Raw genomic sequence first — 14,219 nt, 5'->3', positions numbered from 1 at the left:
TCATAATAAATAAATTTATAATATTTACATATATTTTTATTTTTATTTAATTTTTATTATAATGAAATATAAATTAAAAAAATCAAAATCAAAATATAATGTTAAAATATTTATTATAAAAATTTTTTATATATATAAATTATAATTTAATTATTTATAATTAATAAATATTAAATATATTATATTATTAATACATAATTTAAATTAGTATAAATTAAATATTTTTAATATATATATTGATTATTTTTTTTATTATTAATGTATTCAATATAATAATTTATTTATACAAATAATAAAAAATCATTAATAAATATATTAAATATAATACTTTAAGAAAAAAACTATAAAATATACCTAAAATAAAATAAATAATAATTACAAAGCATATTTAATAATATCTAAATGAATAATAAACAAAAATAAATAATATAATAAAATAAAATAAAAAATATAAATAATTAAATATATATATATATACATATTAAAATTAATAAAATTAAGTATTATGATAAAAAATAATTAATACATAGATAGTTCATAAGATGGTCCAGAAATAGAAATTCAATTACATTAATAATAAAACGTAGATTCGTCCGATAACAGTGGAGATAAATAATATATTGATGCAAATATAGAATATGAATAATTTATAAAACAACCATATAATGTAAAAAAATAAAAATAAAAATAAAAAAGTAAAAAATAAACAAATAAAAAATAAAAAAGCAGAAATAAAATTGTTTCTAAAAATTTATTTAAAAGTTCAAAAAATAACCAAAAAAAGAAAAAGAACGTTTTATATATTTTGATGGTATTTCTGAACCTAAAAACTATGTTAAAAATCTAGTCAAAAACCAAAAATATAACATATTAACATTTGTTCCATTTGTACTATATAATTAATTTAAGTTTTTTTTTAATTTTTTTTATCTTCTTATATGTATTTCTTAAATTATTCCTGCATTGACTGTAGGTAAAATAATATATTTTAATATATATATATATATATAAATTGATATATATATATATATATATTTATATATTTTTATATTTATATACATTTATATTAAATTTTTTTTTTTTTTATAACATCTATACACAAATATAATTTTTATAGGTTTTTTATTTACTTATGTGGCTCCTCTTGCATTTGTTTTAATTTTAACAATGTTAAAAGATGGTTATGATGATTACAAAAGATATAAAAGAGATAAAGAAGCAAATTCTTCATTATATGATGTAATAGTAAAAGGTAAAATTAAAAAAATAAGAAGTGGTAATTTAAAAACTGGTTAAATAATTCGCGTCGAAACTAAGTAAAGAATTCCTGCAGATTTATTACTTTTAAATACATCAGAGCCTACAGGAACTGTTTTCATAAGAACAGATCAATTAGATGGAGAAACTGATTGGAAAGTCAGAAGGGCAATAAGACATACTTAGAGTAATTTTATTTTTACATATAATAATAATTATAATAAATAGGCATAGTATAATATAATGATGGTCTAAAATTATTTAATTTAGGCAGTTATGTATAAATAAATCCGCCATGTGAAAACATATATGAATTCCAAGGCTTATATAAGAACAATGAAATATAAGAAGGTTTAAATTTAGAAAACACTTTATGGACAAACACAATATTAGCAACTGGAAATATATGGGGATTAGTCCTTTTTACAGGTAAAGAAACTCGAATAGCCATGAATTAATAAAATCCTTAAAGTAAATTTGGAAAATTCGATGAAGAAGTTAATTAGCTTTCAAAAGTACTTTTTTATTTTATGTGTATATTGTCTTTTTTAATGATATTTTTTAATGGTTTTAGTAAATTTTGGTTTATTTAATATTTTAGGTATATATTTCATATATTTTTTTTTTTATATTAATATTATTTTTTTTTTTAATAAAGATATTTATTATTATTAAGTTCAATTATTCCAATATCTTTAAGAGTAAATAATGATTTCGCGAAAAGTTTTTTTTCATATAGAATTTAAAATGATCCTGTTATTAAAGGAACAGTAGCTAGAAATTCAAATATTCCGGAAGAATTAGGCAGAATTTAATATCTTTTAGCAGACAAAACAGGCACTTTAACTCAGAACGACATGATTTTTAAAAAAATTGTTATAAACGAAAAACAATATACAATTGAAGATCTACCTGAAATAAAAAATACTTTAATTAAAATGTGTTAAAAATTCAATTCACCATTGCCTGATATAGAAAATGGAGAAAACCAAGAAAATAAAAAAAATAGACGTAAGAACGAACTTATAATAAGAGATGTTTTCACAGCATTATCAGTATGTCACAATGTAACTCCTGTAATAGAAAATGGAGAAAAAACATACTAAGTAATAATATTATATATATATATATATATATATATATATATATATATTTATATATATATATATATATATAATTATAAATTTTTAGGCATCTAGTCCTGATGAACATGCTTTAGTAAAATTTTCAGAAAGTTTAAATATGCGATTAGAATAAAGAAGTGAGGAATAAATAGTTATTTTAAATGCAAATAATACGTAAGAAACATTCTTAGTACTAGCTATTTTTCCATTTACTTCTGAAACTAAAAGCATGGGAATACTTCTAAGGCATCAACCATCTAGTAAAATAATTTATTATTTAAAAGGTGCGGATACTATTATGATGTAGAAAGTAAATCCTTATTTTAAATCTTTTGTAAATGATGACTGTGATAATTTAGCTAGGGAAGGCTTAAGAACTCTAGTTTTTGCCTAAAAATGCATATCTGAGGAATTTTATGCTATATGGAAAGAAAAATATAAATAAGCACAAGAATCTCTTTAAGATAGAAATTAATAAATTCGAAATATAGCTTCTGAACTCGAAACAAACATGGAATTAATCGGTATTACAGGTGTTGAAGACAAGTTATAAGAAGAAGTTTGCAACACTATCGAAAATCTACGTCAAGGAGGTATTAAAGTATGGATGTTGACCGGTGACAAGGTCGAAACAGCAAAATGTATAGCAGTTAGTGCTGGTTTAAAGAGTGTTAACTAGGAAATATTCGAGATAATTGATTAAACAGACGAAATGGTTTTGAGAGAAATGATCCAGTAATTTTCCCATAAAGCCAACTGTGTCTTATTAATTGATGGAACTTCCCTTTGTAAAATAATATCTTCATGTGATAAGCTTTTTTTCGAAACTGCGACTTAAGCACCTTCTGTAATTTGTTGTAGATGTGCCCCAAAATAAAAAGCTTCAGTAACTGAATGTATAAAAAAATATACAAATAAAAGAGTTTTATGTGTAGGAGATGGTGGAAATGATGTCGGAATGATCTAATGTGCACATGTAGGCGTAGGTATAGTCGGAAAAGAAGGAAAATAAGCTGCATTAGCCTCAGATTTTTCTATATTAGAATTTCGTTATTTAAAATGTCTTCTTTTATGGCATGGAAGAAATTCATATAAAAAAGGTAATAATATATATATATATATATAAAATAAATATTTATATAATATATCTAAAAATATATAAGCAACAACATTAAGTCTATTTGTTATACACAGGGGATTAATTATTAGTATTATTTAAATGATTTTCAGTAGCATTTTTTATTTTGTGGCTATTCCAATATATAATGGAATGCTTATGTTAGGATATGCGACGTTTTATACCAGTTTACCAGTTTTTTGTTTGATTTTTGATGAGGATATTTCATAAGAAATGGCTTTTTAGTATCCATAATTGTATACAACTTTATAGAAAAATAGAAAAATGAATACTAAAACAAGTATTTTATGGATATGGATTAGTATATATTAGGTAATTATAAATATATATATATATATAATAAATTATATATATGTATATATATATATATATATATATATATATATATATATATATATATTTATATATTATATTATTAAACCCTTTTTTATTTTTTTTATATTTGTTTTAATATATATTTTTAATTAAGGGTTCTGCTATTATGTTTTTAGCTGTAACTATGTTCTAAGATACTTTTTTAAGTATTATAACTATTACATTCACAGCTCTTATATTTATTGAATTATTAAATGTTTATTCTTAAGTAAAATTAATTTATATTTTTTCATATTTATAAATTTAAAAGTTACATAAATTACATATGGCAATGATTATTAGTTAATTATTTACTTTTTTAACTTATTTACTTAGTATTTTATTCTTAAATAATTATATTAATACTGAATAAATAACCTCTGAGTTTTTTGTAAAAGTTTTATTAATTTGTGCTGCAACTTGGCTACCTTTACATACTTTTAGAGTAGTTTAATAATATTGTTATCCGAACGAAGAGAAAAAAATTATGAGGTAGGTTATTACTTTGAAGGATTTTATTAGTGTTTTTGTAGGATTTTTAGTCTTTTTTATTCTTTTATTTTTATATTAAAATTGATTTTTTTTTTATAAAACTAATTATAATATTTAATATTAGTTATATATTTGTTTTATTTATATTTATTAAAATAAAACAAAAAAAAGAACAAATATAAAAATAAAAAAGGTAAAATTAATTCAAAAATAAAAAAAAGCAATATAAGATTTTTTTCTAAATAAATAAAAAAAAAAAATTAAAAAAAAAATAATCTCTGTTAAAAAAATGGGAAAAGTCATAAGAGCTTAAAGAAAAGGGCGTGCAAATGGTGTCTTTAAATCTCACAAAAGTGGTAGAATAGCCCCCGCATAATATCGTGTATACGATTATGCTGAAAGATAAGGGTAATTTTTTATTCATTTTAAACACAAAAAATAATAAAAAAATAGTTATATTAGAGGTTGTGTTAGAGAAGTTTTACATGAACCCGGTCGTGGCGCGTAAATAAACATAAATTGAAAAAAAAATATATATAATATAATTATTAAATATATATAGTCCTTTAGTTAAAGTAGATTTTAAAGATCCATACAGATACAAACATAACAAGGAATATTTCATCGCCGCAGAAGGCTAATATTCAGGCCAATATGTATATTGTGGCCTTAAAGCTGGTATATCTGTAGGAAATGTCCTCCCAATAAACAAAATTCCTGAAGGTACCGTAGTATGCAATGTAGAAGAAAAAGTAGGTGACAGAGGTGCATATTCTAGAGCTTCTGGAACATATGCAACAATTATCGGTCATTCAGAAGACGGAAGTAAGACCAGAATCAGATTACCTTCCGGATGTAGAAAAACTATCAATGGAGATTGCAGAGCAACAATTGGTGTTGTCGCCGGAGGTGGTAGAACCGATAAACCAATTTTAAAAGCCGGTAATCAATACCATAAATATGCCAAAAAGAGAAAAAATTGGCCTAAAGTTAGAGGTGTAGCAATGAATCCTGTAGATCATCCTCATGGTGGTGGTAATTAATAACATATTGGTCATCCTTCGACTGTTTCTAAGTAATCTTGTCCTGGGTAGAAAGTTGGTTTAAGAGGAGCTAGAAGAACTGGGCTTATTAGAGGTGGTTAAAAGGAAAAATTAGCAATGAAAAGTGCAGCTGCTGGCGGTGTTTGAGTTTCTTTTTAATTTTGTAGGAAAAGAAAAACTGTTTATCCTTTTTTTTTTTTTATTATTATTATTATTTGGAATGTATAAATTTTATATATGGAATATTTTTTTTATGTTAATTTTTTTTTTCTTTTAATTAAATATATATTTAAACTATATTTTTTCAATAATATATTTATTAATTTATTAATTTATTATAATATTTAATTATATATATATATATATATATATATTTTATTAAAACCCATAAAAATATTATATATTTAATGTGTTTTTACTTATTTTTTTTTTGTCAATAATATTTATTAATATATAAATATAGCTTTCTATGTTATGCATAATATTTAAAAATTAAATATATAAAAAATTGTATATAAAAAAATGATGGTTTGTTAAAGGATTATGAAAATAATATGAAATCAACATATAGGCAATACTGATTTTTTTTTTGTTAATTAAATATAAATACAAATAATTTATTTTAAAAAAACATAATTAAATTGATTTACAAATAAAACTATTTATTATTTATTAAATTTTTTAAAAAAATGAAATTTTAAAATTCTGAATGTTGCTTATTTTTTGAAAATGAAAAAAATAATAATAAAGAATATATTTCATTAGAAGATATAATAATATAACAATAAACCAGAATATAAGAACTTGAAAAATAACTCTAAGAGTATAAAACTCCTTAAATAATCGAATAAGGACAAAATTTAACATTTTACGATTATGAAGAAAATAATTATAATTAAAATAACTATTTAGAATAATTAATATGTTTAAATATAGATAATTTAATACAAAAAAACACATATTAATTATAAGAAAATGAATAAATACAAAATTTAGAAAATGAAAAAAATAGTTTAATTTAATAATTATATTAATAAGAGTTAAAAAACGAACATTTAAATAAAAAATTTAATGATGCTTTTTAGAATTTATAAAAATAATTAATTATTTATGAAGAAAAATTAGAAGTATATGAAATATATATAAAATTTAATTTATATTTATATATATAGTATAAAGAATATGAAGTGAATTTTTTAAATGAAAAAAAGAATATTTATTAAACAAAAATGTAAGAAATTATATAAGTTAGTTTAGACTATAAATAAAAATATGAAGAAATTTTAAAAAAATATGAAGAAAAAGAATAAGATAATTAAAAACTATAATAAGAAAATGAAGAAATATCCTTCATTTTAGAATAAAATGAACATGAATTATTATAATTAAAAGAAAAAATAAATGAACCAATAGATAATATTAATATGGTTTTTAAAATTATATAAAACTATAAAGGAACTCTCTCAGAATTCGATGATAAAATAAACTCTCTTATAGTCAAATAAAAAGATGTTGATCTTTTAAATTAATAATTAATTGTTAAAGATTAAATAATTTAAGAATTATAAAGAATAGACTGATATATATTATAATTTATAAAAAAAAAAAAAATCAAATACATATAAAAATATAATAAATTTTTTTTTTTAATATAAAATATTTTATATTAATAAAAAAAAATTAATATTCCTTTTTTTAAATATAAAATACATTTAAATAAAAGAATATATATTTTATATAAAATTATAATATTTTTTTATATTTAAAGTAATAAATATTATTTAATATATTTTAGATTTATTAATAAAAATATTAAGAAAAATATTTTTTTCAGCTTAAATAACTCTTATAAAATTTAATTTATTTACATGATAATTAATAATATATAATATTTTATTATTTAATTTAATATTAAATTGGCTTATTAAAATAAATAAAATAATAATAATACTTAATACAATATATATATATTAAAAACTAAAATAAAAATCATATTACATATAAATAATAAACTTAAAAAATAAATATTATTCAATTAAGTTTTTTAAACTATATTAATATATTTAAAATGTTCTAAAATAGTATAATATTATTTTCTTTATATATTAAAGACAAGTTTATTTTTAATTTTATAAAAACTATACATTATTTACCAACTTTTAAATAAAAAATCATAATTATTTAAAGGAAAAATAGCACATCATTTAAGTTTAAATTTTATCAAAATAATCAATAAAATAAGCATTTTTAAAATGTATTTAAAAAATAATAAAAAAATAAAGGATTTACGACGACTATTAAAAAAAAAACTATTTGTTTTATTATTAGTTTCATATTTTTCCATTAATATAGATATAAAAGTATTTAAATATATTTTATATATCTGAAATTTATTTTTTAAATAAGTTTTGAATTATTAAATATGAATTATTATGATGAAATATGATATCTATTTTATAAAAGAAATTAAAACTTATATTCTAATAAATATGCATTTTTAAATTAATATTAATTATGTTCATTTGATAAAAAAACAGAATTTCTAATCTCTTTTTAACTAAAAATATCTTATTTTATAATTTTTTTATTTTAAGTTTATTAACAAATATATAATAAATATATATATATATTTGACTGAAAATATTTTTAAATAAAGTTTATATATTTATATCATTAGAAATTTTTTTAGAAATAGAAAATTTATTTTATTAAATGAATATAATATATATATATATTTAAATATAATATAAAATTTTCATTATATTTATATATATTCTTATATGTATAAAAAAAATATAATGTTTTTATTTTATAAAAAAATAAATAAATAATATTAATTTACAAATATATTTTTTAAATAAATTATTTAATATATATATTATTATAAAAATATCTAATTTATATTATATTATTAATTTTAAATATAGTATAATATTTATTTTTTCAAATTAATACACCTAAAAATAAATATAATTTAAATATACAAATATATTTATTTATACTATTATTTTTTTCTATATATAAAATTAATCTTTTTTAAAAAATAATATTTTTTTCATATAAAGATAATTAATATCTTTTATTTTATAATTTCGAATATTTATTTTAAAATATTTATTTATTATATTTTATATATATAATTTATTTTTATATATAACATTATTTATTTTAATTCTATTGAACATTACCATTACATATTTTCTTATAAATATTTAATTATTATTTAAAAAAAAAAAACATTATATATCTTTTTTTCTTTAAACTTAAATATTTTCTTTTTTTTAATATTTTCCTTATTAAAATTAATTCAATTAATATTATTTTTAAAATTATTAAATTTAAATTATTTTAATTAATTAATTCTAAAAAAAATATAAATTTAATAATAAAAAAAATTAGAAAATTTTTATTTGTAAAAATAAATTATAATTATATATTTTTTTTTATTTCTAACAATTTTTTTTTTTTTTTTAAATTATATTCTTATTTTTTTATTTATAAATAATTTCAATTAAAACAAACATGTATTTTAATCCAAAAATAATATGTGTTTTATATATATTAAATAATTCATCTTTAATTTATTATATTTTTACTTAAAGATAATGATATTAAATTTAAGGCTTTTAATATAACCAAACACATTATATAAGATAAACAATTACTAAATTAATAATAATTAATTTTTAAAAAATTACATAAACTATTATTATTAAACTAATTGTATTTGTTTGTTTTTTAAAAATCATATAAAGTTTAAATAAAAATGAAAAAATGTATTTTATATTTTCTAAACAAAAATAATTAATAATATCTAAATATATATTTATTTAAAAAAGATAAATAAATAATTTATATTTAATCAATTAAAATTGTATTTATTTATTTTTTAATTAATAACACAAGTAACACAAGTGATTTATATAATAAAATAAAAAAACTAACTAAAAAATCAAATATTTATTAAATAACTTTACTAAAAATATTTTTTTTCACTAAATTAATATATTATCAATATACTAAAAAAAAAAAATTAAACAGAATAAAAAAAACATGAATTCGATTATAAATAATCCTTCCATATCCACAATAGAAAGAAAAACATCTTAAAATTTATAATTTTTGACTCCTTAATATTAGACTTCCGAACTTGCTTAACATAATAACAATTCTTCATATTTATAAAATCTTTAAAATAACATACCTTGTTTTTAATAACTTTAAAACAATAATGAATCTTCCTATTTATAATAGCATTAAAATAACGAGTCTTCATATTTCTAATAACATTAAATAAATAATGAATCTTCTTTTTAATAATCTGAAAATAACGCTTTTTATTAATAAAATTAGGATAATTCTTCCCTTTTTTAATTCGAGAAATTAAAATCATCTAAATAGACAGATAGTAACAATATAAAAAATAAATAAATAAACTTTTCTTCAGCTTAATAAAGTTCAGAAAGACTTATAAAATAAAAATATAGAAATTCTTCAATATTTAACTAAAATACAGAAAAAAACAACAAATTCATATAATAACAATTATCGTCCAATATAATTGAAAATTCTCATCCTTAAAAAAAACAAAATATTAAAAAAACATCAATATACAGAAATACCCATGATTAGAAAATTCATTTAATTTCCATAATTGAAAATCATGCAAATTAAGTAGGAATTGCTATATATAATAAAGAAACTGGAAAAATCTATATTTCTTAAATAATGGATCGTTTAATGTATATATATACACTTTCCACAATCTAAAAATACTCTCCTTAGGAAATTATAATGTCCAAAACTTAAGAAAATACATAATTATTTCATTTATTAAAATAATCATCTAACTTATTTATTCTAAAACTTATAAAAAGAAACTTTTTTGATGAAACTAAAGGGGAATAAATATACTTTTAATCCTAAAAAAATCTACCTTTTTATTCCAATTTTTCCCTTAATTCACTTTATGTAGCTTTCGCGGCTTTAAATGCATTACTATAATGGGCAGAAATGAGCCTAAATATAGTATTCAATAAAGAAATACTTTAAATAGAGATATTTTAGGTAGATGAAATTCTAGTAACGCATCCCTAAACTATATTAGATTTAGAAATATTATCAGAGAATGATGAAAAAAAGTCCCTTTTATCACTTTTTAATTGCTAGACTGTCGGAGGGAAAAGACTTTTGAGGTCTAATATGCTTTAGGCTTTTAATAAAATAGAAAAAATAAAAGAAAGGTAGAATTTAGTTAGATTTTTAGTAAAAAATAAAGAAAAATCTAAAGAAATTTAAGGCTTTTTAAAAATTTTTAAAGATATGGAAAATGTCGCTTTGAAATTTTTATAAAAAAATTCTAATAATTTTAATGATTTTTCTCATATAAAAAATCAACTTTTACATATTTTTAAACTGAATTTTTTTTTACAAAAATGCTCTCTTTTTTCTATAAAATTAATTAACTTTTTTCCTTTATTAGAAAAAACACATAATAATACAAGCGATGACGATTATATATCAGAAAATTCCGCTTTTTTATAATTAACTAAAATTTTATAAAGCCATGAATTTTTTCTATTAAAAGGAAGCCTAAAAGACTTCCTAGACGAAAAATATATATAATAAACATCTAAAAAAAGTCAATAAGAGGCTCTATTATTTCTATTAAGAGGTACTAATGACGAAAAAGACTTCCTAGACATAGAAAGACTTAAATATAGTTCTGTGAGATAAATGATAGATGACATATATAGTGAATATATATAGAAAATAAAAAATGAAAAGATTTCCATTTTATTAAAAGATAATGAAATTCGTGGTTTTTATTTATAAATAAAAATGCAGGAAAATCTTGATTTATAAAATTTAGAGGAGATTTTAGGAGAAAACATAATAGAAATAAACTATAAAAAAGAAAACTAGTCTATAATTTTTACAACAAAAACACTCGCTGAACTAAATAATAGAATAAAGGAAAATAAACATAAAATAATATAATTATTAGTATAATAAATAATAAATATATAGGAAAAAATATAACTTAATATTTCATTAATTTTTAAAATAAATGAACTTTTGAATGAAATAGATGTATCTTTATCATTTTTTGCATTCTATTATTTATTTAACACATAGAATTTCCCTTTAACCCTCCCCTTTTTCCAAAAAGAGCCCAATGTGTTGCTTTTAGAGAATTTCTTTCACCCTTTTCTGCCTTTCTAGAAATAAAATGTACAAAAAAATGACCTTTTTGCTTCTGATATTAACAATTTCCTATTCTTTATAGGTAACAACTCCTCAGGGAAAACCCTATTATTAAAAACTATAGCAATAATTCATATTTTCGGATAAATAGGATGCTTTGTACCAGCTTAAAAGGCTATTTTTACGCCTAAAAATGTGATATTATCGAAATTTTTTTCCTAAGAAAATCTCGAAACATCTAAAAGTGGTTTTACAGCTGAAATTTTAGATTTATAATCAATGATATATAATAACTAATAAATAAAGTGAATTAATAAAAATAAATATATATATATTTATATATATATTTTATTTTTTAAAATAAAATAAAAAAAACTATATAAATAAATAGGGATAATTGTTTAATTTTGATCGATGAATTATGCTCAAGTTCTTGCTTTGAAGATAATTTAAGTATAGGACTAGGTTTTTTAGAAGAAATAAATAAAAAATGGGAAAATTGTATAGTATTAATAGGCAGTAGGAATTGTGAATATAGACAAATGTGTATTTATTATGAAAATATTGTATTTTTTTATATAAATAGAAGATTTTTTTTGGATGATTTTGATTCTTTTTTTCAACGTTATTAAGAGGATGATTTTTAGGATTTTTTGGAAAAAAATAAGGGAAGATTTGGGAATGAAAGTGGCGATTTTTTAAACGGAAAATAAAATTAGGAATTTTTTGATGCTTTTTTTTAAAAAAAATCAAGTTTTTTTTTAAAAATTAAATCTTATTAAAAGAAACATTAAAAATATTAAAATAATAATTATATAATCTATATTTTTGAATATATATATATATTATTTTCTCTCATGTTTCTTTTAAATAATCTCCATCGAAATCTATATTTAATTTTCGGTATATTTTAGGACATATATAGATTAAAATAAAACTAAATAAAAACCCTCTCAATTAATTCATTAAAATAAACGAAATCCAAACTTAATAGTAATAAAGATTAATTAAAAAGAAAATAAAGTACACTAAACATCCTAAAAACACTAAAATAAAAATCCTTAATACAACCTAACCTCGAGAAATTTCCCCAAAACCTTTTTTATTATACTAATAACTACCTTATTTAATTAAAATGCAAAAAATAATCCCAAACCCAATTGAAAATCCACCCGTATCTTTAACAAAAATACTCTATTATAGAAAAACTCCTTAATTTTTTTTAACATTTTCCATAAAAATTTTACTCCACTAACATCCATATTTTTCCTTAGCATTTTATATATTTAAAAAGAACTCTTATTAATCAAAAAACAGTGTGTTTTTCTAATTTTTATCAAACTAAAAATCTTCCTACTAAAAGTTCAAACTCAAAAAAATAAAACGAGTAAAAAAAGCCCAAAAAAATAAACTAAAAATAGTCCTAAAAAATGCCTTTTTTTACTCTAATTTAAACCCTCGAAATTTTTAAAAGTATATAAATTTAATAAAAAATCGATTTTTTCTTCAAAATAAACCTAAAAAAATAACAAAAAAATCACCCCAAAAATAAACCCTAAAAAAACCTGTCCAAAAGAATGCACTCCTAAGGCAATTCTAGAAAACCCAATTAAAAAAACCAAAATAAAATAAAAAATTAACCATAAAAAACTCCTCTAAAACCATCTTTTTTCAACCATTTTTTATCCTTATTAATTAACTAGATTTTAGTTGTTTTTTTAGTATAATTTACCCTCTAAAATACTTTCGAATACCAAATAGTAAAATAAAACTGCGTTAAAAGAATGCCCTGAAGGTTTCCCAAAGCCTGTATTGCATCCATATCCTTAAATATCATCTGGGAATAATAAATAAGGTCTATTTTCATGATAAAGCAATTTCAATATGGATAAAATAAAGCCACTTAGTAAGATATAGATGATAATTTTTAGCGTATGTAATTTATTCGGAAAGTATATATAAAAAAAGAACAATATAGATGTTTCCATAGGTTAATCTCCTAAAAAAGATATGAACTTAAGTGTATATATTTAAACACTCTTTAGCTCTGTATCTTTTTATATTTATGAAGTTAAATAAGTGTTCCAAATAATTAAATAGTCTTTAATTAAAGAATCTATTAATATATATAAAAACAATAATATGAAAATTATTATTTTGGTTTTATTAAAAGATTTTTTTTTTATAACATTTAAGTTATTTTCTTCATAAGGTATATTATTATAATAAATATGCATTTTTTTTTTTATTATATATATATATAAGTATATTTTTATTATTAAATAAATTTAATTTTTATATATAAAAGAAATATTTTTATTTTTTAAAAAAATTATTTTATTTTTTATTAAAAATAAAAGAAAGAAAAAATATAATTAATAAATCATTTTTTATAATATTTAATAAATTAAAATATAAATAATTTACTATTAAAAATGTTTTTTTTTAGTTATTAATAATATAATTATTATTTAAAAATAAAAAAATAAGGAAAATATATTTTTTATTTTTTTATCTAAAAATAAGAAATAAATAATAAAAATTTTAATTTATTTTAAAAAATTATTTAATTTTTAAAATAATATAAATAAAAAAGAATTATAT

At 18.1% G+C, this 14,219-nt stretch overlaps 2 protein-coding genes across 2 annotated transcripts, besides 23 other annotated features; both read left to right on the top strand. All coding sequences in view use genetic code 6, as the record gives it.

The window, feature by feature from the left end:
* Positions 1 to 400: 400 nt before the first annotated feature.
* Positions 401 to 459: a microsatellite.
* Positions 407 to 454: a microsatellite.
* Positions 417 to 494: a microsatellite.
* Positions 495 to 507: 13 nt separating this feature from the next.
* IMG5_078220 (phospholipid-translocating p-type flippase family protein, putative) lies at positions 508 to 4,450 on the top strand (the record flags this gene model as incomplete). Its single annotated transcript, XM_004036489.1, has 7 exons — positions 508 to 667; positions 730 to 973; positions 1,118 to 1,858; positions 1,916 to 2,363; positions 2,449 to 3,481; positions 3,545 to 3,831; positions 3,989 to 4,450. Exons 3-7 carry the CDS (start codon positions 1,707 to 1,709, stop codon positions 4,448 to 4,450), a joined length of 2,382 nt encoding a protein of 793 aa, XP_004036537.1. The 5' UTR covers positions 508 to 667; positions 730 to 973; positions 1,118 to 1,706.
* Positions 671 to 725: a microsatellite.
* Positions 671 to 726: a microsatellite.
* Positions 672 to 724: a microsatellite.
* Positions 983 to 1,068: a microsatellite.
* Positions 992 to 1,058: a microsatellite.
* Positions 995 to 1,067: a microsatellite.
* Positions 1,862 to 1,909: a microsatellite.
* Positions 2,370 to 2,433: a microsatellite.
* Positions 3,817 to 3,937: a microsatellite.
* Positions 3,837 to 3,932: a microsatellite.
* A 204-nt stretch (positions 4,451 to 4,654) lies between the features above and the next one.
* IMG5_078210 (large subunit ribosomal protein, putative) lies at positions 4,655 to 5,686 on the top strand (the record flags this gene model as incomplete). The annotated part of the gene is made up of 3 exons (XM_004036488.1): positions 4,655 to 4,773; positions 4,819 to 4,869; positions 4,928 to 5,686. The coding sequence occupies 3 exons, from the start codon at positions 4,655 to 4,657 to the stop codon at positions 5,553 to 5,555; spliced, it is 798 nt and encodes a 265-aa protein (XP_004036536.1). The 3' UTR covers positions 5,556 to 5,686.
* Positions 5,654 to 5,687: a microsatellite.
* A 70-nt stretch (positions 5,688 to 5,757) lies between these two features.
* Positions 5,758 to 5,782: a microsatellite.
* A 1,260-nt stretch (positions 5,783 to 7,042) lies between these two features.
* Positions 7,043 to 7,085: a microsatellite.
* A 1,148-nt stretch (positions 7,086 to 8,233) lies between these two features.
* Positions 8,234 to 8,301: a microsatellite.
* Positions 8,302 to 8,642: 341 nt separating this feature from the next.
* Positions 8,643 to 8,693: a microsatellite.
* Positions 8,694 to 8,704: 11 nt separating this feature from the next.
* Positions 8,705 to 8,771: a microsatellite.
* An 849-nt stretch (positions 8,772 to 9,620) lies between these two features.
* Positions 9,621 to 9,718: a microsatellite.
* Positions 9,719 to 11,939: 2,221 nt separating this feature from the next.
* Positions 11,940 to 11,964: a microsatellite.
* A 1,911-nt stretch (positions 11,965 to 13,875) lies between these two features.
* Positions 13,876 to 13,936: a microsatellite.
* Positions 13,883 to 13,960: a microsatellite.
* Between the last annotated feature and the right edge of the window lie 259 nt (positions 13,961 to 14,219).

This window comes from Ichthyophthirius multifiliis, assembly GCF_000220395.1.
Source record: "Ichthyophthirius multifiliis unplaced genomic scaffold scaff_1120509250499, whole genome shotgun sequence".
NCBI lineage: Eukaryota > Ciliophora > Oligohymenophorea > Hymenostomatida > Ichthyophthirius > Ichthyophthirius multifiliis.
Note: the sequence above shows the minus strand (reverse complement) of the source record. Positions and strands in the feature narration are given on the sequence as shown.